Source organism: Trematomus bernacchii, unplaced genomic scaffold (assembly GCF_902827165.1).
Source record: "Trematomus bernacchii unplaced genomic scaffold, fTreBer1.1, whole genome shotgun sequence".
NCBI lineage: Eukaryota > Metazoa > Chordata > Actinopteri > Perciformes > Nototheniidae > Trematomus > Trematomus bernacchii.
Window position 1 is genome coordinate 1,766,446 of NW_022987646.1, and position 23,451 is coordinate 1,789,896.

Consider the following 23,451-nt stretch of genomic DNA (forward strand, 5'->3'; position numbering starts at 1 on the left):
GCGAGTTATGGTCTGTGTGGCAGGTGTTGGGTAGCACCTTCGTGACACTGTGTTGACATCGAGCCACTACAGGGACTTAAATTGGCAGATGTGGATAATCCACAAACACACAAAGGCACACGGGTCACAGAAAGGTGAAAAGCACAACTGTGAGGATAAGGGTGTTTAAAATGGAACATTGCTGGTAGGAAAACATCAATTAACATATTTTGGTAAGGTAAAAAGGTCATACCAAGAGAATGGATCATTGTTAGGTTGTGGAATTGCTAGAGGACAAACAGAGTGCCTGAAATACTGCTGAGGTATATACACTGATTCGGGGTCAAAGAGAGGTCAAACTAGCCATTCCAAGTCATTTCGCTCTTTAGGAGGATGAGAAGAAACCTGAGAGAAGAGGTTCAAATGGGTTTTGTTTGATGGTTTCACTGCAATTGTCAATTCACTCAGGGGCATAAGGAGGAGGCGCAGATTGTGTTTGAGTGTGTGTCCTTGTGTGTATGTCAGTTTGATGAGATTTTTATCACCTGATGGAGAAGGTGCGGCTGAACCAGGACGGAAGGTGTGGGACAGAAGGATGGGGGTCACTGAAGAAAGCCAAGACTAAAACCTCAGCTGAACTGAAAGCTCCCCTATATCCCCTCTGTCAGTGTCACTGAATGAGATCAAAGATAAGGAGCTGGTGTGTGTGTGTCTGTGTGTGTGTTGGTGTGCCTGAGTATTTAAAGGCAAGCTTACCTGAGAAGTTTGGCATCAAACACTTGCTCAACATCATGCAGGACTGTTGGCAGGTACTTCAGAGCAGCAACCTGATGAAACACACACACACAGGACAAGTAAACACTGTTAAAAAGCTGTCTTGAAATCCTGTGGAAGATGTTGGTGAACAGAAGGTGACTTTGCCATCAAATAACCTCTGATCAGAAGTGTGAGAAAATATCTATTTTATGTTTTACAGGGCCACTAGTTCTTCTGCTTAACTTTCTGTGACTCGATCTGTTTGTATGTCTTTAAGCAGCAGAATAGTGATCGCATTAGAGAAGTTTGGGATTGAGGAGGAAGAAGAGAAATCAGAACCAGACAGGTACATGTAAAAAAAAATAATAAATAGAGCATAAGGATGAAAAATGGTAAAAATGAGAGCTGGGTGATGAAGAATGGGGTTCAAGGTGAAGACGTATGATTACCCTGAGCAGTAGAGTGGTGGTGTAGTCGGTCCCCATCAGCTTGTTGATGGATTCAAAGAGGCTCCTCAGCGACTCTTCAAACTCCGCCTGCTCCTTCCCCTCGTACAGCCTAGGAGGAGGAGGAGGAGGAGGAGGACATCAATGGAAATGCAACAGGAAAATCTGAATGATTTTCTGATGAATGAGGCAAACATTAGAAAACAAGACGCGATTAGAAAGGGGGATGGAGTAAAGGATGGAGGTAGGAGCTGAAAGATGAGAGAAAACAACAGGGAGGTGAATAATCATTGAGGTGGGAAGGTGGGGAGAGAAAATAAGACACAAAGTGTAAAAACAAAGATGGCTGGCAATAAACTCAAGTTGAATATAGATGTAGGCAAAAACAGCCTTATTTAAGAAATGTTTGATCAACATTATGTAACAGATATTGAGTGTAACGCACAAACTAGTCAGTAAATTATAACTAAAATACTAAAATATGAAATATTTAAGTTTGATGAATTTACAGGGTTTACAGTTTCACTTTTTTTCAAGATTCCTTGTCAAGCCAGAGCTTCTCTGTCAGTCTGAGAGTTATCTAGCAACAGGGAAATTACTCCTAGATTATGTGTTTTTATGGAAATTGTCAACTGAATTGGTTGCAGGTCCTCGCTTCTTTCTTTAATAATATAGTTTAAAATATATTCAAAGTGAAGGTGCTATACATTTAAAGCTTAAGGTCAATATTTTATTTAACATATAAAGTTGTAAGACAAAGAAAGAAGTCATTCTGGCTATGTAATTATTCAGCAACTCAGTGCAGACTTGTAATTCAATACACTCTATACCAAAGTGCTGCTGCAAACTAATAAAGTATTATGTTGACAAGGTTAAAGTAAACATTGATAAGTACCAACTGCAGTGATTACAACAACCCTCCTCAGACTTTAAAACAAACTGGGTGATCTTTGTTGCTGCTTTTTCACATCACAAACAAACTAACACCCACATATTCCTCTACCATCGCTCGAGTTTAACTTCCTCCACCCCAAGGAAACGTCTCTCTCATCCATCTTTCCTCCCCCCAATCTCACTATCTCTGTGTGATTCAGTGGAGCTTTGCAGTTATTAATTACAATAGAAGTGTTGGGTGCTGGAGGGAAGGATTAGCATGTGGCACACAGCAAATGTAGCATGTGCGGGGAGGGATTATGCGGTAACACACGGCGGTATTATCACTGGGTGCTTTGCAGAGTACAGTTATGATGACAGACACAGTGTCCTGCTTAATCCACAGGCCCTGTCTGCGCATGAATATGTGTGTGAGTGTGTGTGTGTAAAGAGATGATGTCTAGATGCATCAGGGTCAGAGATGGTGTCATAACACCAGGTTGAGCACTCACACCACATATATACAGCTCTGAAAAAAAAATGAAGAGACCACTGCAAAATGATCAGTTTCTCTAGTTTTACTCTTTATAGATATTTGTTTGAGTAAAGGAATTTGTTTTGTTTTTATTCTCTAAACTACTGACAACATTTATCCATGTTGGAATTCAACAGATAAAATAATGGAATGGCTGCCATACATGTAGAGATTGAGATTTAAGAAAAATGTGGAATGGTCTTTTCCAGAGCTGTATAAAAGTACACTTCACAAGCATGTTACACCCTGTAAATATATATATGGAAATAACAGCCAAAATAACCATAGGCTGTTATTACAGCTTAGCTGTGCTCACAAACACACACATCAAGCACACACACATCAAGCACACGCACAGCAGAGCGATAACACATATACATTAGACTGCTCAGCAAACAAATACTGAAGATATACGGAGAGAGCCATGAAGGGCAGGGTATCAACAGAAATGGAGTGAAAGACCTTGAAGAAAAGTCTGAAAAAGGCTTCTCATTGAAAACAGAACAGATATCCTAACAGAATCCTAACTGCATTAATAAGAAAAGATGTTGATATTAGAAAACATACTTATTTTGTCTGTGAAAATGTCAATGCTGTGTGCTTTTGCTTTGGAGAGAGTGAGAATGTTTAAAAAGGAGGAATGAAGTGAAGATAGAAGGTAAACCTAAAGATGAGAAAAAGGGATGGAAAGAAGGGGGACGAGGAAAGGGTAAGACAGGAGGAGAAATATAGAGCAAGTGCTCCGGGGAAGGAAAAAGGAAACACACACACCTGATGAACTAGACTAGTGGAAGTAATGTGAAAGCTGCAGGGCCTGAAGGACATACAGAAGGTGAAGGAAAGAGCTAAATCTGGTACAGCGTGCCTTACATATTTCTGAAGCAAACATCACACGTTTCTAATAGAGTTTGCATGAACACAAAGTCGGTTTGACAAGCTAATAAATCTTCAGTGCCGCCTATTTAACTATTTATGAGTGGTAGTCTTGATGATGATGGGACCTTACAGATGCACCTAAAGAACCAGTGGCTCCCTTGAATACCCAATTCTCCGTTGGCATGACAAGGCCTTAAGAGGAGGAAAAACCTCAGTGTGAAAACGCTATATGCAGAGCAAGAAGAAGTTATCGGCTGCAGGTAGGTGGGGGGCGACAGATAGTAGAAGAGAAGAGAGAAGAGATACCCAGGGGAGGCTGGGGACGGAAGCTCAGTCGATCCAGGAGCAGTGGAGCGCGCAAACACACACATACAAACGCACACACACACACAGGTTAGTGGACTGTTGTACATGCACATAAACACACTTGGGAAAACCACACTAATGCATTCACACAAATCCGCACACACTGAATAAACAAACAAACAAACCCAGCACACTGATAGAAAAACACAGCTGTCGATGCCCCCGAGAAGATTAAAAAGAAAGACCTTCATTGACCATTTTATTTCAAATACCAAACACATAAACCCACAGACAAAAAACCACTAAAACCTACATTTTTTTTTTTTTTCCCACACACACACACACACACACACACACACACACACACACACACACACACACACACACACACACACACACACACACAACACACACACACACACACACACACACACACACACACACACACACACACACACACACACACACACACACACACACACACACACACACACACACACACACACACACACACACACACACACACACACACACACACACACACACACACACACACACACACACACACACACACACACACACACACACACACACACACACACACACACACACACACACACACACACACACACACACACACACACACACACACACACACACACACACACACACACACACACACACACACACACACACACACACACACACACACACACACACACACACACACACACACACACACACACACACACACACACACACACACACACACACACACACACACACACACACACACACACACACACACACACACACACACACACACACACACGTTTCGGATCTGTCAGCATCAGTTTGTGCGCTGCAGTTATAAATGGTGTTTTCAATGATCTTACGGTGCAGCTCTTGGCTCCGCACAGTGGGTGTCATAAGTCTCTCTTTGCAGGAACTTTGTCTCCCTGGTGTTTCGTTGGCTGCCCATTCAGCAGCCCTGCCCTGACATTAGCTCTAATTCGGCCGCTGAACTTCATCATCAATGCTCATTAGCAACAATAGTGCTCTAATCAGCAGCCTGCTCGCACAGAACTGTCAAAACCGATTACTCCTGCTGAGCCACTGGGCTCTGTGTGAGGTCAAGAATGTCTATTTGCATTATTGTGGGTCCTAAAAGAAATTGAACAGGTATTAACATAATGGTCAGTCAACAAAAAGGTACACAGACACTTACTGGGAGTAGAGCATGCGTGATCGGACGATGAACTTGAAGATGTACTCGAGGGCTTTGAGGGTTCTGAGGATGGGTTCACACTTTTGGCCTTGGCTGGACACGTCCAGATACCTCTTCAACACCGACATCAGCTTCCTGGGAGAGAATGATATTAGCAATAGAATTTGGGGGGGTTAGAAAGGTAGAATGGGAAACAGAATGCAGACATAAGGGGAAGGGAGAAAAGGAGAACATTTAAATCATCCAGTCAGAATTGTCACTCCTTTTCTGACGATCCACAGGTTGGGAAATTAATCATCAACTCCATTTTTCACTTCCATAGAGCAGAAAGACGGAGTTCAGCAGAGTGAGAGTGAAAGACAGAGAGAGAGGAAGACTGGCAGGGAGGTTGAGCCGGAAAAATGGCAAAATAGCATTTCACACCTCAACAGATGTACCTTTCACACAGCTCACAGACACCGTCAGACGCACGGTGGAATATCATTCTCCAACACATGCACTCCCCACAGCCGTCTTTAGACACACCTAAATATTCCTATGTGTCAAAGCAGTTGGAGAGGTGTGGGTGGCACAGAGTTCAGTCTAAGTTTATGAACTATTTCTCTTCCCAATCTCAATGACATGACATTCAGTAAAAATAAGACAGTACTGTAGGCCTAAAATGGGCCGAGAGTTTTGGCTTTGTGATGGCTCTATTTCATGAAAAGCAACAGGGGATCACTCACTTACTTTTATAAATCGACCCAATCCTCTTAAACAATAATAGTCCCATTAGAAAAGTCAATTCAATTCAAAACCTTTATTTATCCAGATGAAATCCCATTGAGATCATTGATCTCTTTTTCAAGGGAGACCTGCAGCAAAGAAAAGTGAACTTTAATCTGTCCTCACTGCTGTCAGGTTGGCCTTTTTATATATTATCTACAATAATACCCTTCAGTCTTCCCTGGTTTTGTTTTAGTGCATGGCTTGAATGCGATCGGCAGTTTAAAAGGTATTGAGAGGGGGTTTGAGGGCTTTACATAACAGCCTCTGGGCTGGCAGGCGTTAAGCTGTAGTGACCCTTTTAAAGAGGGTGAACACCAACACAATGGCAGGGTAGAGATGGAGTGATGGAGAGACAGCAGAGAGGGCAGGAAGATTGAAAAAATGCTTTTAATTCCCTAACTGAAGCTTTGGCAATGCAAAACAATATTGTCTCTCACTCACTGAATCAAGTGAAGTCAATTAACAGAGAGTAAGGAGCAGGCAGATGTGTTTGGGTGCATGCCTGAGTGCTTTAGCTGCCACTCCACAGAGGCAGGGTTAAAACTGTAATCCTGTTCAGTCAAGTGCTGCAAAAGGCCCTCACACACCGACCTACAGTGGCAGGTGGATACAATAATGTGTGTTGGATTTAGTGGCATCTAGTGGTGAGGTTACAGACTCCTTAACTGGGTAGCCAGGGGGCGTGCTCAACAAACTGCTTTAAAACTGAACTATCTACGTGTCGTACAGCAAAATATAGAATCCCAGATTACAGGGGTACAGGAAATGTTATAGAAGAATCGTGTTTACAGTGTTTAGGCTGACTCGGATACCAGCTGTATTTATTTGAGCATTTGAAAGAAATGCAGTGGAGAGAGACAGAAGCTGCCTGGCAAGAGGATAAGGCTGCTGGGGGCCCTTTGGGAGGTAGACAAATATATCAATATACTGTAGCATCCTCTTAAAAAATGTATTGCTTCACTTTACATTCATCATTAACAATGAGTGGAGATCCACACTGAAGAGGGCCGATTTTCCTTTTAACATTGGATCTTCAGGTGACATTTATTTGACCAAAAAAGGTATAAAACTTGTATATGAAGAATGGTATTGGCCCAAATGACAGTTTTGTGAATGTGATTCAGACAACCCACATGATTGTACTGTATGTGTTTCTGGTAGTGTACTTTAAACTGTTTTAAATCGGTGTTTTGGCTTGATGACAAAGCATTTTCTTGATTATCTAATGGGATTTTAAAGATTTCGTAAATTCCAAGGGGTGGGGAAAGATCAGATAATCCTTCATTTGAAACGCAAACGGGGAACATTGCTGATACACTGCAGCGCTTGTATTTTCCCACAAAAGGAGAATAAATGTTTCAAATTAAGTATTCAGCTGGCAGTCTATGGAGGCCACAGTAAAATGTCTTAATCCTTAAATAGCCAGATGAGCTCATTGAGTTTAATTGATAATAAAGTCTCCTGTGGCAGATGAGTAGAGAGATGTCTTTGCTTTCTATTTATGGAGCACTTATAAATGATCCTACTGAGAAAAGGTGTAGACATTTTTGTTCAGAATATAAACATTACAATCTGATGCAACACGAACACAGTGTGAGAACAGTGGCTTCTGTCATTCAGGAAACGCATGAACACTGAAACAGAATGAGATGAAAGGAAGTGGTCTGTGATCCAGGAAGTGACCTACTTGTATGCGAGTGTAGCGCTGAAATGCTGCTTGATGTAGGCCTCCAACACTGTGTTGAAATGCTGGAACTTTCTATCAGCAATCAGAGCTATGATGTATATCTGGCAGACACAAGAGAGACAGAGAGAGCTACATGGTTAAATGGGAGTATACATTTACAAGGCAGATAGGAAGTTGTGTACAATCATCTGATAGACATGTTTATTTTGAAAAAGGTGGATAGGTACGCAAAGATGTCACACACAGACAGCCTGTCACAAATTCAGCTGTATCTGGTGACAGGCCACACACACACAGAGATATACACGACATTATCTGTGTAAACAAACACCACAAACTCACCAAGGCGTCAAAAACGAGTATGTCATAGTCGTCAGTCTGAGAGTGTTCCATCATGATGCTGAACAAGGCATCCAGAGTGTCCTGCAGAAACTAAAACCCATACATCCAGAAAAAGACAGTGAGATCACACACGTGTCAAGTCTGCACACTTAATGCAAAGACACACTTGTATTCACAGCACTGACCTTGACCACCTCCTCTCCATCAATCATTTTGAGTTTCTCAAGGTTTTCTTTGAGGTGTTCGGGTTGAGTCTTCCACTTGAGCAGCCCAAGCAGGCCCACTGGAGAGAAGAGACCCACAGAGTACATTTACTGTTCAGCTGTCTTAAACACAGCTGTCTAGCTCAAAACTAGATGCTCATTAAAGCTGTTAAAATGGAAATGTGTTCCAAATGCATCGTTAAAGACTGTCATTTTCTCAATTGAGTATTTTCACTGTGTTCCCTTGAACATGTGACAGTGTCCCCCCTTTGTTCTTCAGAATACATATACACTGCAATTTTAACATAATTAGTAAGATAAGAAGTTGGTGTTGATAAGCAGTTACGCTGTAATGAAATAAGAGTTGTACAAAATACTTAATTTATGGTCTACTCGACAGAAAAGATTGGCAACAATATGATATTCAGCAATCTGCTGCTTTTCTCCATTTCATATCTTTGTGAAATTAATACTTTGTGGTTTGGATGTACATAATACTCTATATACGAAGCATGCCTAGACTCCTGTATCTGTTATTTACCCATTTTATGTAAATAGCATTTACACAAGGTAAATTGTTGATACACGTACATAAAGTAACCATAAATGAATGAATCAGTAAAGTTATTGTTAGTTACAGCCACAATAAAACTAGTAATGGAATTTCCTGCAGAAAACGCAGATGAAGTAATACAGAAGTAATACAGAAGTAATACAGAAGTAATACAAATTGGAAATTGAAATGTGAAAAAAACCTTAAAAAGTCCAGACATGAGCACAGCTGGTCCCCTTAAAAAAATCAAGTGTTGTGCAAGACTCCCTGATAAATACTTATTACCCACTTGGGGCTCTTACTATGAAAATCCAATCAGCATGTGTGAGCTTCTGTGTCCTGGTTAGTGCATAACCTAAATAATCTAAGATCGTGCTTGAGAAGTGAAAGTGAAAGTTCTGAAAACTATAAGTACGAAAAAAATGGTAAAATAAATAATAGATCAAGTTGGGGACATCGCAGGTTATGTGATGCGACACAATCTACGCACCACAACTCACAGCCATTTTAAACTCAGAAAATGTCAGAAAAGGGCATAAAAGGAAATTGTGATAAAGTAAAAACTTTAAAATATATGAAAAGCCAACTCGTGGTTTTATGTCTCATAGTCTTGTAGCATTGTTTAAAGTTAGAAATAAAGTTTGAAGCTAGAAATATGTCAATGGAGTTACATTTTCAAGTTGAGCAGGTTTTAAGAGGATTGGAAGATTCTCTCCAAAACAAAGTGAAAGAACATAAAACTAAAAAGAGGAAGGAACATGGAAAGACATCGCACACATCTCCTTAAGGAGCTGAACACTGATATTTCAAACACGTAGGAGCAGACCAAGAGGTAAGAAAGAATAATAAAGATTGAAAGAACGAAAATGTGAATGTTGCTGAATCTTAAACTAAATAATATATTCAATACATAGATATTATTTTGTAAATCCATCTCTTATTTGTAAGTACAGCCATTCGTCTAGTGATGATGTGTCATGTGGACACTCCCTGTTCCTCTGCTCAGACTTTAAGCTGAACATTTAAATCCACAGTTTCTGTCATTAATTCTGCTAGAGTTTGACATGGGGCAGATTCCCCCGTCCCTGCAGGGCTGCCTGCTTGAAGCTCATTGCTTTTCCTGTCCAATAATTCCTGACTCACCAAGCCAAGCCGCACATCTGCTTGGTGGCCCCTTACAACACTGTGTGCATGCATGCCTGAGAGTGTCTTTGTGTGTGTGTGTGTCAGTTTGAGTGTGTGTGTGTGGTACAGGTGATTAATATTGCAGGATAATGTTCATTATAGTGATGGACTGGCTTCCTCAGTAACAGCTGTTTCCCTGCACCTGTGCCTGATGCACCATACTGTCTGGAAAGTACGTGCATTGTGTGTGTGTGTGTGTATTTGTTGTTGTGCACTTCAGTGTGAGAGTCTGCTTGTGTGGCTGCCTGCCAGAGTGTGTAGGACAAAATGACACACTCCTCACTAATCAAACCCATGTATACACACAGTTCCCACTAGCCTGTGCTTACTAGCCCATAACATGTTACACACACACACAAAGAAATAAAGAAACCTCCTAAGCAGCGGATGTGTCCTCTACCAATTTATCAGCCAACAGATGATTCATTGTCTTGGCATGCCCTTATTACTCTGTTGAAAGATGTTAATTAATGTTTTTTTTAACATGTCAGGTTTCATTTCAAATACGTTCCTCCTCATAATTTCTGTCGTGACCTTTCTTCAACTTTTGTGAGCGTGTGTGCGTACAGTACGTGCATGCATGTTTCTGAAATAAATGTTTTGCCCTTCCAAGTCTCCAGAGTTGATGAATTTATAACACAATGTCAAAAAGGAGCTATTCGAAAATTCCACACCTGCCCCCCCCCCCCCCACACACACACAGAAACACACATACACCTACCATTCTGGGTGAGCTTGGTGGAGCAGACCAGGGTGGAGGTGCAGAAGCTGTCTCTGGAGCTGACGGACAGGCCTCCACTCCCGGACACGTTGCTGGAGCTGCGACTCAGCACTGTCCCCTTGTGGTTGTCGCTGTGGTTGTTGCGGGTCGAAGGCAGTGACAGGTAGTAGTTCACGTCTTCCATGCGCTTGCTGTCACCCTGAGAATACAATAAAAGGGAGTCATTTTCAACCCAGTAATGTTCAGCATCACAATGTAGTAATCATACTAAAGTTTCAGTCTCTCTCAACCTTCGAAAAGACAATTCAATAAACACACTTAATGTATTTATTAAATACATACTCTTCAATAAGGTTGAGAGGGACCACACTTTTAGTATGGTCAACAAATTGTGATGGAAAAAAACAATTATGTTGCTAAAACTTGCTAATGATGGCACAGATGGTTGATGGCTACGCAGCAGCATAGGGACGGGAATTATACTTCCTGTGTTAAGTCAGACTGTCTTGATGCAAACACAGGAGTACGAGACACTGGGGTTGGATACACTGGCAATGATTTATAAGGCCAGCCCTGAAGGAACAAATGACAAACGGTACCTGGAGTCGCCGGTTCCACAGCAGTTGTTCTCTGTGATCACAATGCATTATCTACTTCTACCCGACTCAATTTCGGTTTGTAAACTCATAACTTTAGAAACACTGGGGCCACGACAGGTTAGAAAAATAAAAACCCAAACAAAAACCACCCCAGCTGTTGGTACAGCATTTTTCTTGCTGAAAGTGCTGAAGAGATGGACCGAACACAGAGAGAAGACGGAAACTATGAGAATAAGCAACATCAAATTGATTCATATTACTATTTTGTATACGTTTTGTTAATGTGATTATACTTTACCTACTATACTTTGTATATATATATGATATACTGTACTGTAGGTCAGGTCAGATTCATTTGGGGCTCAAACCTCAACTCTACCCTCTTAAATGCCAAAACAGTAAGTAATAATGGGTGAGTGGCACAGAGATTGAGAGGAATGCAGGGATAACGAGAGATAATCGAGAAAGAGGGCACATGGGGACCATCCATTTGGTCTTTAGAGTAAATCACGAGTAATTAATCTTCATTGCGTTTGGCATTTAATCAATAGAGGGATTCAATCTTAGCTTTGGCTCATTTGGCAGCAAATCTATTTGGCTTTATTCAACCTGGGTGGCTATAATCTCCGGTCCAGACTCACTAAATGTTTAGGTCTTCTTTAATGATACTTGCAACTGATTAACTGTTATAGAATATATAACTATTAATGATATCTGGTCATTAAATAGTTATTGCACTGGTTGTGTTGTTTACCAGTTTGTATGTTGCCACTTAAAGTTGTACCTACACATTTATTTAAGATGTATTGTAATATTGGCTGTTTAATCCAAATAAACTGATCATTTCTCATCATTAAATGCTCACCCTGTCATGTTTTACTCTCAGAGGAGCTTTGGCGTCTGTAAGAGTGTGGTGGGTCAAGGACGACGGGATATGGTTCTCAATTATAACTTGCACATCCACTTTGGATAAATCAGTGAGCTGAAATTTGCCTCATGATGATTTGTTTTTCAATGAACCTGATCATCTGCTTTCTTTCTGCATTGGTTCTGTTTTTGATTCTGACCTTGAAGACTACAAGGTCATGCAGTCCATCTTGTAGAACTGTCCCATCGTCCTTCATCAGACGCACAAAGGCCATGGCAAAGTTCTTCTCGCTCTTGTCCTTGGCTGGAGACGGGTTCATACATTTAAAGAGGGTAGAAACACATAAGAAGGGGAGGAGGTGGAGGGAGAATTCAGGCATTGCAGGAATAAAAAGCAGCGATTTGTATAATCAAGTGTGCGTAATGATGGCTTGGGCCATTTTCCAAATTGCTCCCAATCATTCGGTGTTTGCAGTGCCCCATAATGCTCAGGGGAGCAGAGGAGAGGCGGACAGGCCGATACTCACACTCCTGGGAAGAGCGGTGTCTGAACATGAAGCGTAAATGAATTCTGTGCATTTCTTCCAGGGGAATAGCCACCTGGAGGACACATTATTATAGGAAATAAAGTAACATATATTCAAACTTTACAGGTTTATTTTCTTGGTAGTTATGTTTGAAATGGAGAATGCAAAAGCTACATAAACATCAGACACCTTCAAGAAAACTAAAATAAGTTCTACCACAAACTTTATTTTAATTGTTAGCTCTGCAACTCCCTCAGACACACACAAACACACCTTAATTGTCTCCATCCAGCGGGGCTGTTTGACTTGGTAGTAGATGACGGATCTGTACTCACTGACCACCTTATCCCCTGCGCCCAAACAGATGGAGTTCTAGGAAAGAGGGAGAGAGAGAAAAAAGTATGTGTCATATTGAGATGAAGGATTTTATGTTTGTGACTTTGTGTGCATATGTGCGTGTGTGATGTTCATCCATGTGTGCCTAAAAATGGATTTTCATTCTGGGATAAAGCCACGTTTATGTGTCCCTGACTATGAGGGGGTGAATAAGCCCCTGATCAGTGCCGTGTTTGCTCAGTGGCCTAAACCAACTCAATCTCTTAAACACTACACATATGGTACACAGGCGCACACACGCACACACACACACACACACACACTCTTACCTGCAGACTCCACCTCAAATCCCCGACACACAAATCAATCTGTGTTTACACAAATCCCTTTTCTCTTTAAATACGCGCTCTGTGTGTCCGCAGCCTCATCTCTTCGTGCTGCTCACCTGCATGACCTTGCCCTCCTCATCGCAGACCCACATGATGACCTCCACGTTTTTCTGTGTCGTCTTGTTGTATTTGTCGAAGTCGCCGCCCTGTAAGGTGAGGTAGATGTCGTTGCGCACGTCTCCCGGCATAATGATCTCCGGGAAGCCCAGCTTGCGGGCCACCACGGTGCTGCGGTCCACCAGGTGAGGGTATTCCTTCCGGATCTGAACTATGTCCCCGACCAGAGTCTTCAAAGTCACCCAGAGACCTGGAGGGAGACGGGGGAGAGAAAGAGGCTTTGGATTCATATTCTACCCATATACATTCCTCAGGTTCATAAGTAAAAAAACTAGATGTTTGCAATGGGACTCGCGATTCTTTTATTCCCTTTTCGTAAGCAGTGTTGACTTTCCTTAAAAATACATATTAATGATAAGCCCCTGAAAAAGCCTTGAGATCATCAGAAGATTCTTGTGTCTCTTAAGAAAGATGACACAAATCTAAAGTGTAATAATAATAATAACTAAGCAATACATTTGTAAAGAAGCAACATTTCCTTGTGGAATTTTAAGATAATAATAATACGTTTATTTAGTATAGCACCTTTGAGAAATACAATTCACAAAGTGCTTCACAAGAAAAATAGGATAAAAAAAACAAGACCACAGAAACATGAATACAATAAAAACATGTGTCAGAATTTAAGGTTACATGTCCATCATTATAAAAAAAAAACGATATTATATCAACTGGACAGTATCCGATATCCATCCCTGTACTGATTTATGGGTTATCGACTACTTGGTAACTATTGTAGATGTTGTGTTCATTACTGTTCAGTGCCACAAGCAAGGAATATAAACATATTCTCCTGTAATACTTTAATAGGGAACAAAGTTGAGCACCCAAAACAGCTTATAGGAAAACACTGGGCTCTACGTTTGTAATTCAATGCTACTTAATACAGAACTTTGTGGAACCGAATATCAGAACATTTAAGAAGAAACTGCTGCCACTTCAGTTGATTCAAAAAATAAGGGATCCAGAGAGTTTTTATTTCGCTCTGCAGGTAAGTAAAATCTAATAAAAGCCAAATAAATGAAAAAGGAATTTCAAGGCCCTCTACTATTAAATCTTAATTCATGAAAACATTTTAAGAGGTTTTCAGCATCACTAAAACACTTAAGATTGACAGATGAACATAAAGTGAGATCCACTTTGTAAAATCTAAGTGTTTCTATACGAGGAGCATAATGTTAAAGTGTCTCAAGGTGATGTGGGGATGTGAAAATGTCTTCTGTTGTTACAGACTAGACTAATCAATAACACTATAAAACCTCTGTCTCCTGTTTGTCAAAGGGGTGTAAAAGAAGGGGGGGGGAGGAATGTTGTCCTAAAGAATATGGGCTCTCAAAGCTTTCAGAGAAATGATGGGAAAAAGCATAGCAAAGGATGAGCCGTTTCACCATAGTACACAGACTGTGTCACAAACCCACATTTCCAAGGCTAACCACATACCTACAGGGATTACTCTCGATATGTGTGTCAGTGTGTGCTGTGGCAGAAAAATGAGTGAGAGGAAGGAGAGATTAGGAGTGAGTAATGTAAAGAACAGACATCGGCCGGCCTCAGGTGCTCCTTCCATATCGGCTCGTCCTTTCCTATCTAGGTTACACCCAGGGCTTTCAGGAGCGTGAGGAAAGATAAAAGCTGAGTGATATGGACACTGCAGTCCGACATGCAGGCTACGTCTATGAGGTACCACCCATAGGGGCTGTCACAGTCTGCCATATACATTGGGCAGTGGGCAGCGAGACTGAAGCTTGTGAGGGAGAAATAAAGGGTAAGTAATATGAAAACATCGGCTCGAGGGCTCATGCTATCCATCAGGATAATGTCCTCCGTTCTCACCCACAGCGCAGAGAGAAGAGGCGAGGATGTGATGAGACATGGCCATTTTGTCTCACTACAATTGGCTGCAGCGTACACAGTCCACTGGGAACCTTTAGAGCATACAGGGCCACTTACTTTGGCAGAAAAATCACCTGGCTTTCATGGATACAGAGAGAGAAGCTGGTAAATGCAGAAGCGTACCTTGCCCGCCACTGTCTCCTCGTGACGCTGTCACTTTGTTCAGCAAGGAGTGTAGAAAGTCATTCTCAGCAACTACCCTGGAGCCAAACAAAACACACAAAAACACACTTTAAAACCCATAAACATTGTTTAATATAAAAGTCTCACAAATGCTGAAACCTTCACACGAAAAATGCAATATTGCTTTGAATTACATGGAGTGTTTGATAGTAAAAGAGGGAAATACAACATACGGGAAGAATGGGATAAAGAACTGCTTCTCTTCATCGCATTCAATCTTCCCTTTGATGATATCACTGATGTCCATCACTGCCAAGAACAAAAAAACAAGTGTGACAGTGATGACAAAGAAAACAAAACAATTATAAAGAGTAGTTCCTGATGGTGTATTCACATCAGTCAACAATGTTAGACATGTGAACATCTTGCATATAAATCGTTATCACACACTAGTCAAAACAGACCAGACTGGAGCTAGTGGGACCAATAATAGCCTGAGGGGCTGGCCATGACCATCAACATTTGAGTTGTGTTAGTGCTAAAAAGTACTGTGGTTGTATTAGTGAGCTTCCATGTGTAAGGATACAAACAAAAAATGTCTTATTTCTCTATGTAGGGGGGGGGGGGCAGGCACCGTGGGCAGGCACCATGGGTCCAAGATACGAAAAACTGAAAAGAGGCCAATGTCGGGGAAACGATCTTCAATACTCCGAAAAGAATCCCACCAGGCTACTTTGCCCCTCCAACAGAGGATGTATTTTTAATGGACGCCCTCGGCTCGAGTTCAGGGCGTTCCGAGCTGATTAAGGCTGTCAAATGACGGCAAGACGCCCCCCTGGCGGAAACACTGGCAGTAGCATTTCAAATGGTTGGGCTTATTAAAAGATAATGTACCTGAAGGATTCTTAGAGTTTTGAATTTGTATCTTAATGGTTGATTGCACTCATTATAAAACATTTAGCAACAACTTTGACCAAAACTAAACAGCACTGGCTGATCTTATAGTACCTGCCACCCCAAAGGGCCGCCTCAGGCCTTGGGTGCACTTCTTGTTCAAAGTCTCTTTTAGGTCCATCCTGCCCACTCTCACTATCTGACAGATCAGATAAATCTTCTCTCTGCACAGGTCCTTGTTTCCCAAGTCCTGGTAGAGAGAAACAGAGACAGGAAAGCAGAGAGAACAAAAAGCAAAGTAAGAAGTGCACGATGAATGTGATAATAACCGATACAAGGATGAATAGATAGAGGAGAGAAGAGTTTGGGGGAAAAGGGTAGGTGGGAAAGAGGGGGAGGAAGGAAATGAAAAACAATGCAATCTTCTTAGAAGGAATAACCCCATTCATTCTTATTAAGTACAGTGTATTTTGATGTAAAGAACAGTGAGACAGTGCCCTCCTGTGGTCACTTACTGTAAAGACAACCTTCAGGTTGTTCAGCATGTCAATCTCCTTCGGGAATCCTTTGCTGCCCCAGCGAACTAAGTAGTTCTCACTGCAAAAACATGACAAGAACTGTTGTTAGTGTTCTGCAAAGCTATAACTCACATTAGTTTAACATACAGCGAGACATAGTATCAACAATTACCATTTTAATAAATATAATCAACAAGAATTTCTAAGAAAACGACATCTATAGTGTGTTATGCAGGCATTCACTGCGAAATATAATGCATTCATAATGTTCCATGTCTATACTGGCACACACACAATGCTTCCTGAAGTACTATATCAACAGTCATAAAGTATTAAATATGTTAATTATAAGTGTCTTATTGATGTTCTTGACTAGCTCTAGAGATTCTTAAAAGAATCTGTGCTAAGAAGTATTACTAATACAACTAATTATTAGCATGTAAGACGTCATTACTCATCTATGAATGCATTGCACTTACTAACACCACTACTCAAACCAACGAATCAGGCTGGTGTACATTGTCACATGGGCTTTACCATATATGCATAGTATGTTTACTGATGGGAAACTACATTCATTCTGAAATGCTAAAATGTTCCCTGACAGGCATGTGGATCCATTAATGTTACCCAGTGCAGCTGCATAACAATTAAAACCTGTGCTAAAAATACATCCCATCTATTCCCAAAAGCATTTTCCTGACATGCGAGCACCAGCCACTGACAGGGGGTGAAAAGAAAAATAGACAGCAAGACAGACACATGGGTTCAGCAGGGTGGATCAAAACTGAGAAAAAGTCTCCTACAGTATCATAAAATCCAATATCTACCATTTCTGCCGGAGAGAGACAGACATATAAAAAAAGTTGAGGGAGTTGGTAGAACAAAAATAAAAAGCTAAACATAAAGCAGTATTCACACAAGTATAACAAGAACACAGACAGAAAAAAAGAAACCAGAATAAAGTAAGCAAATATTTAACAGTGAAAGATATATGTTGAGAAAAACATGATCGATCATGCTCTATCTTAATACTTGCAGCTGCAGTGGCTGAGACCTAGATATACCCAGTGTGACAGTGAGTGACAGGGCTTAGCATCAACCCTGTCAGCCACCACACAGCACTGCCAGTCAGTGTCGGCTGCCCTATAATTTGTGTTTTTTGTATTCTTCTTTTTGCATCCCTTTGTTGTAAATAAGTGGGGTTCAAAAATGGAGCAGAGAAGGACAAAAGCAGAGAAAGAGAGATATATATATACAGCTGCGGGAGGCTGTGGCTCAGTGGAGTGGTGCGCTGAACTTCGAATCAGGGGATAGCAAGTTCGAGTCCCACTGCTGTCAGCATGTCGTTGTGACCCTGGGAGAGACACTTCACCCCAAATTGCTCCTGTGGGGAATGCCCATTGAATGTATGTCGCTTTGGATAAAAGCGTCTAACACGTGACATGTAAAATAAATCCAGTCAGTGAATGGGTGAGAGGATTATAGCGTTGGCTAAATCTACTTCACCTTAATTTCCCATATTTTCAATTGTATTAATTGAACTGCATTATGTTATGATTGAAATCCTTGACATGAAATTCAGACTCCGAAGCTAAATCAATACTGTACGTGCCATACGAAGACATCTTGTTTCAAAAAACAACAATAGCTATTCATAGTCATGCACCTTGTTTTCTACCTCAAAGTGACACAAAGCTACACGACAAAATCGAATCAACTGCATGGTAGTGGGATGAATTAAATCTGCCAGACTTTAACATTAACATAATTTTTTATTTGAAGGCTAAACCCAGACATTCAAATGTGCATATGAATCTGGGGCTTCAAATATGCGTTTAAAAAAATACATTAAAGAGAATAACAGCGAAAAGAAAAACAGCAGCATGTAAAAGAACACTTTTTAAAGCTCACTGTAGAAGGGAAGGGACTAAAGCCAAGAAAGAAGGAAAAGTGACACCTGATAATGGCTTGTTTGACGGGGTCGTATAGGGACATGAAGAGCTCCGAGTCCTCTCCAATGCGACAGACAAAGTTCCTGACAAACACGTAGAGGCTGTGGGTGGGGGACGACTGGATCCGTGCGGAGATCCCGCTGTGGTCCGTCTGGATGTTGGACTGCAGGGGAGGACATTAGTTAAAGACAAAATGCCTGTCAAAAGCCTTTACTGCAAACTCCTGACAAATCTGGTCAATTAACAGTAGATGGTTACTTAATTCTGCGACGTACCAACTGCAGCATGAAGATTATGGGTTTATAAAGGAGAATCATGGAATACATTCTCCTTTTACTAATGAATCAATGTTCAAATGTAGCACAGGCTTTACAGAGCTGCAGTGAAGTCAAGACAATTTGAAATCGAAAAGCTTGGCTCGCAGACATGATTGCTAAGTGAAATATATTATCTGCCATTTTCATGCAGATGAAGTTTAATGTAACTACTTTCTTATCATAAAAACAAATTAAATGACAAAACTGTGATTCCACCTTTATCTAGTTGATGACAGCTTTTTCCCATGAACAGTTTCCCAGTGAAAATCCCATGGATACCTCTGGGAAGTATAGTGCAGTGAAACGATAGCAATATATCAAAGAAGTCCCTTGAAACTGTCTGTGTGGCCATTTCATCATGGGGTTCTGTTTTATCTGCTCCCAACTGCCCTGCCTTCTCATCTTTCGTCCTTACCTGATCCTCTTTGATGCGCTCATTGATCTTGGCTGTAGCCTCCTCGTGGGCCCGAAAAAGACTGATGACGTTTGCCCGTTCAGGGTCCAAGATGTTCCCATCCTCGTCTCTCACCACCTGGTCCAGCTCCAGGATCCTGTAGTGGGAAGAAGGAGATACCGCTCAGGTGAGGATTGGGGAGATGGATGGAAAGTGTACAAAGGACTGAGGACTGAAAAAAGGCAACAAGTGAGGGATTGGAGGAAGGAGGGATTGGAGGAAGGAGGGATAAGGAGGAAATAACGATAAGGGGAGAAGAGTCTGAAAAGTTCTGTTACAAAAAATGTGGAAAGGTAAGGGAGGACAACAGAATGGTTTACAAAAATTGGCTCAACCATTGACCAATCTAAACAAGCAATTTTGTTTTGGACCAGACATACTTGTTGCCATAGTCAATCTTCGAGGTGACTTTTTGCTTGAGCTCCTTGAATTCGTCACTAGGCAGAGTGCCAGACAGGAGCTGGGAACGCCACTCCATAAGCTCACACATCAGCCTCTGGACCTGCTTCACACGCGTCCGCTTGTTGGCCTGGATAGGTAGATACATGTTGTTACTCCCAGATATACACACGTTCACATACGAACAAGAAGTGTTTTTCTATGTTGTTTTTTTACCACGAAGAGCTGCTTCCATATGCTTCCCCACTCCCTCAAAGTGGTGGTCACCTCTTTCACCAAGGGCATCTCTGCAGGCAGCACAACCTCCTCTCCTCTGTAGGCAGACATACAGCACACAAAATATGACAAAATATTCCAAGAACATCATTTTCGGAGTCAGATGAAGACTTCTTAAGTTCACTCACCCTCGTTTTTCAACGACAACCTCCCTAAGATGGACATAACTGGCAGGGAACACTCCCTGCAAAGGAACAAGTAATAAGCGAGATATGTACAGAAATGAGAGCAGCTCTCACCTTTCCTTTTCACAAAACTAGAACAAATATCTCTCAGTTGAATAAAGCTAGTTGAAGGAAATGCATCATGTGTTATTATCACCTTTCTGATCAAATTAATGTGATGCACAGTCTGGTGTGAATACAGATTAATGTGTGTAAGCTCTTACCCACACGACTTTGTTCCTGACCAGGTGGCCTCTGTACCATCCTGAAAGAAAAACTCAATATCAGTTTTCTGCCATACTGTAATCTTTGTTGCATAATATGCTTTTCTATGCTATGATGCATTGCATACCGCACAATATTTCATATATGTATGTATTCTTACCATCACAGACCTCCTGGATTTGGACCGCATCTCCTACCTCAAGGGAAAGCTGCTTTTCTCCTTTGCCGAAGAAATTCCACTTAACTAAAAAAGAAATGGTTACAGTCTGATAAGGGGCATATATGATAGTTCATTGTTTAATAGCACTATTATTAAAAACAAACTTCATAAACAAACAAATACTAGCTGGGCAGGGCTAATATGTTGCTATCATGTTATGAATGTTAGCTAAAGTAAGCTAGCCTGATTGGTGAAGTGCACCAGTTCTCTCCCTTTTTCATGACCTCTTCAGTCACTGCACCAACAAAGGATTTACATAAACGGTTTACCGATGAATCAGGTCAATTAAAGGTGGGGCAGGTAATTTCGGAGAAACCAGCTCCAGTGCGCTAGAATTTTAAAATACACAGCCGGAAAAAATCTGCCACTTCCTTACAGAGCCCCTCCTCCAACACACACGAACGAGCACATGGCCAATGAGGGCACGAGATAAGTTTGTGCACAGATGGAAGGCTGACAGGCAGGTAGGCCATCCAGTTATTTTAGCCGGGCCGGCTAAAATGATTGGTCGTGCTTTTTACAGTACTACGGCTTCCACAGATGACATTTTTTTATGGATTTTTTTGTCAAAGCACAAGAGCAAAGATATTCATTGCTATCGGGAGGTTAAGAGCATTCCATGGAATATAACAAAAAGTGTATCTCGAGCCGGTTTCTCAGACTTACCTACCCCACCTTTAAGAGAAAATAAAATAAAAATAGCAAGGCAGCATTATTTATAAGGAACATCTCAACCACAGAGTCAATGCAAGGTGCTTTCATATACAAGAACAAACCCATTGAAATTATGTTTTTAATGTTTTAAATAATGAGCAATAAATAACAAAAGCAATCAAGATAAAATAAAATAACATTCAAATAGGCAATGTCCAAAAAGGCCTACAAAAATACTATCTGACAAGACCACAAATTGTAGACATTGTGTGTGTCTGAGCCACTTTGGTCTCTCTTAATGATTTAGACACTTAACCATCAGTTACGCAGCTACAAAATGACTGCTATCACCATTTATTTTATTCTTGACTGTAATACATTGAAATGCATACTTTTTGGAAAATTAAGACACATGTTTATATAATTTCATAAGATTATGCGTTTTTTACAGTATTTAGATTTACGGCTTAGAACTAGTAAAAAACAAAAGCTTCAGTCCTTCTTCCTCCACTTCCTGTGTTGTAGTCTTATACAGTCCAGGAATATGTTATTCTCTATAAAGAAGGTCCACAACACTTTAATCAGTAATCTTATTAGTAACAGGTAAAAATGACCTATATAAATTCACTACCCTCTTCTCTGTCAATCTTCAAGCAGTAGAACAACTTCCTTCACTTCCCTTACTTTTTATACAATGCAAATTAAATCTCGTATTTATTTCAAGCAACTGATTAATCAAGGCATTGTGTGCAACAAGGCAGTGAAGCTCTGCCATAACAATCTGTGTTAGAATTCATAAATCTGTATTTCTGCTAAATGTGTGTCTGCATCGCATATCTAACGGCAACACATGCTGATCAGCTCGACCATATTCAACCCACACAGCAGATAACTACAGATTGTACTGAGACGTTATGCTTTAACTGTCTACGATTTGTTCCTGAAGCAAAAATCAATCTTTCCAAAACCTAAAATAGTTATTTTCCAAAAAAATGCTATGCATAATGTGAAATGCATGAAGATTGCCTACTCACTGCCACTTATGTGTTAGTTAAAGAGAGATGCATTTCTTGATTTTATTCCCCACAGTCTTAACTCTTACGAGTTAAGTTGCATTGAAGTTTAAAGGTGAATTTGAATTTAGGATTTGTTTTATTTTTGGGGGATATACTTGTAATGTGTATATCCTAAAGTTATGTGTGTCCACTAGCACCTGCTCACATCCTGTTAAGCAGGAAGTGAAGGGCATTTTATTCTCATTCTTATTGATAGCATAGATTGGTTACAATCACACCTAACGGATAGACACTGTACCAACATGTAAGTGCTTGAACGCACACACACAAAGACACCCAAACGTTAACACAAACCAACTTACCTACACCATACCGCTCTGTTGTGGTCCTCGTCCAAGGAGCCATGATTACATGTAGCCCTTTGCCTACTTCCTTTTAGTACTACTTCTTTTTAGTTTGCAAAGTCTTTTTTTGGATTCGCTTCCAATTTCTCTCTCAGCCTCTGTATTTGGAGGGTGTCTACTAAACTTCTCACTTCTGTATTTTTTTAACTCTAAATTAAAACAACAAGCCCATCCCCCTTTGTGTCTCTTCCTCTTCTGTCTCTCCTCTCTTCCTGCCTTCAGACCGTTGAGGGGAAGTGGTTGAGTGCAACAAGGTGGAGTCCTATAGACCCACAGGCCTGCGCAGTGTGTGAAGTCTCCATTTTGTTCATTTTGACTAAGTGGAATACTTTATCTGTGTTATAAGTGAAAATAAAACATCAATAGCCAGTGTCTTCTGTTAGAGATGGGATGAAAAGTGATATGTATAGTATGCAAAAGTACCTACAATGTACAAACTTTATCTAAACATGTTCTTTTTGCAATTCTTAAGTAATGCAATCTTAACACAATATGCACTCGACAGGACACAGTGTGCGAAGTCAGTAGACTGTGGATGACTTCAGTCAATAGTCTGCCAGCTCACACTGTGTGCCCTCACCACATCTTTGATCATCATCTTTTAAATGTTTAAATAACAACTGGCAACAAGCATCCATAATAGATG

At 40.8% G+C, this 23,451-nt stretch overlaps 1 protein-coding gene across 1 annotated transcript in view; it reads right to left on the minus strand.

The window, feature by feature from the left end:
- LOC117485498 (dedicator of cytokinesis protein 2) overlaps nucleotides 1-22,806 on the minus strand; it is a 98,227-nt gene extending 75,421 nt beyond the window's left edge. The window contains exons 1-23 of the mRNA XM_034134049.1: nucleotides 22,764-22,806; nucleotides 20,672-20,755; nucleotides 20,511-20,551; nucleotides 20,251-20,306; nucleotides 20,063-20,159; nucleotides 19,828-19,976; nucleotides 19,409-19,544; nucleotides 18,682-18,839; nucleotides 16,719-16,800; nucleotides 16,318-16,453; nucleotides 15,543-15,618; nucleotides 15,310-15,386; nucleotides 13,233-13,483; nucleotides 12,725-12,823; nucleotides 12,452-12,524; nucleotides 12,125-12,228; nucleotides 10,459-10,657; nucleotides 7,982-8,079; nucleotides 7,797-7,886; nucleotides 7,455-7,555; nucleotides 5,000-5,134; nucleotides 1,185-1,293; nucleotides 736-806 (exon numbers count right to left, since the gene is read on the minus strand). Of these exons, the coding sequence (XP_033989940.1) occupies nucleotides 736-806; nucleotides 1,185-1,293; nucleotides 5,000-5,134; nucleotides 7,455-7,555; nucleotides 7,797-7,886; nucleotides 7,982-8,079; nucleotides 10,459-10,657; nucleotides 12,125-12,228; nucleotides 12,452-12,524; nucleotides 12,725-12,823; nucleotides 13,233-13,483; nucleotides 15,310-15,386; nucleotides 15,543-15,618; nucleotides 16,318-16,453; nucleotides 16,719-16,800; nucleotides 18,682-18,839; nucleotides 19,409-19,544; nucleotides 19,828-19,976; nucleotides 20,063-20,159; nucleotides 20,251-20,306; nucleotides 20,511-20,551; nucleotides 20,672-20,755; nucleotides 22,764-22,806 (2,465 nt within the window). The remainder of the gene's footprint in view (nucleotides 1-735; nucleotides 807-1,184; nucleotides 1,294-4,999; nucleotides 5,135-7,454; nucleotides 7,556-7,796; nucleotides 7,887-7,981; nucleotides 8,080-10,458; nucleotides 10,658-12,124; nucleotides 12,229-12,451; nucleotides 12,525-12,724; nucleotides 12,824-13,232; nucleotides 13,484-15,309; nucleotides 15,387-15,542; nucleotides 15,619-16,317; nucleotides 16,454-16,718; nucleotides 16,801-18,681; nucleotides 18,840-19,408; nucleotides 19,545-19,827; nucleotides 19,977-20,062; nucleotides 20,160-20,250; nucleotides 20,307-20,510; nucleotides 20,552-20,671; nucleotides 20,756-22,763) is intronic.
- Between the last annotated feature and the right edge of the window lie 645 nt (nucleotides 22,807-23,451).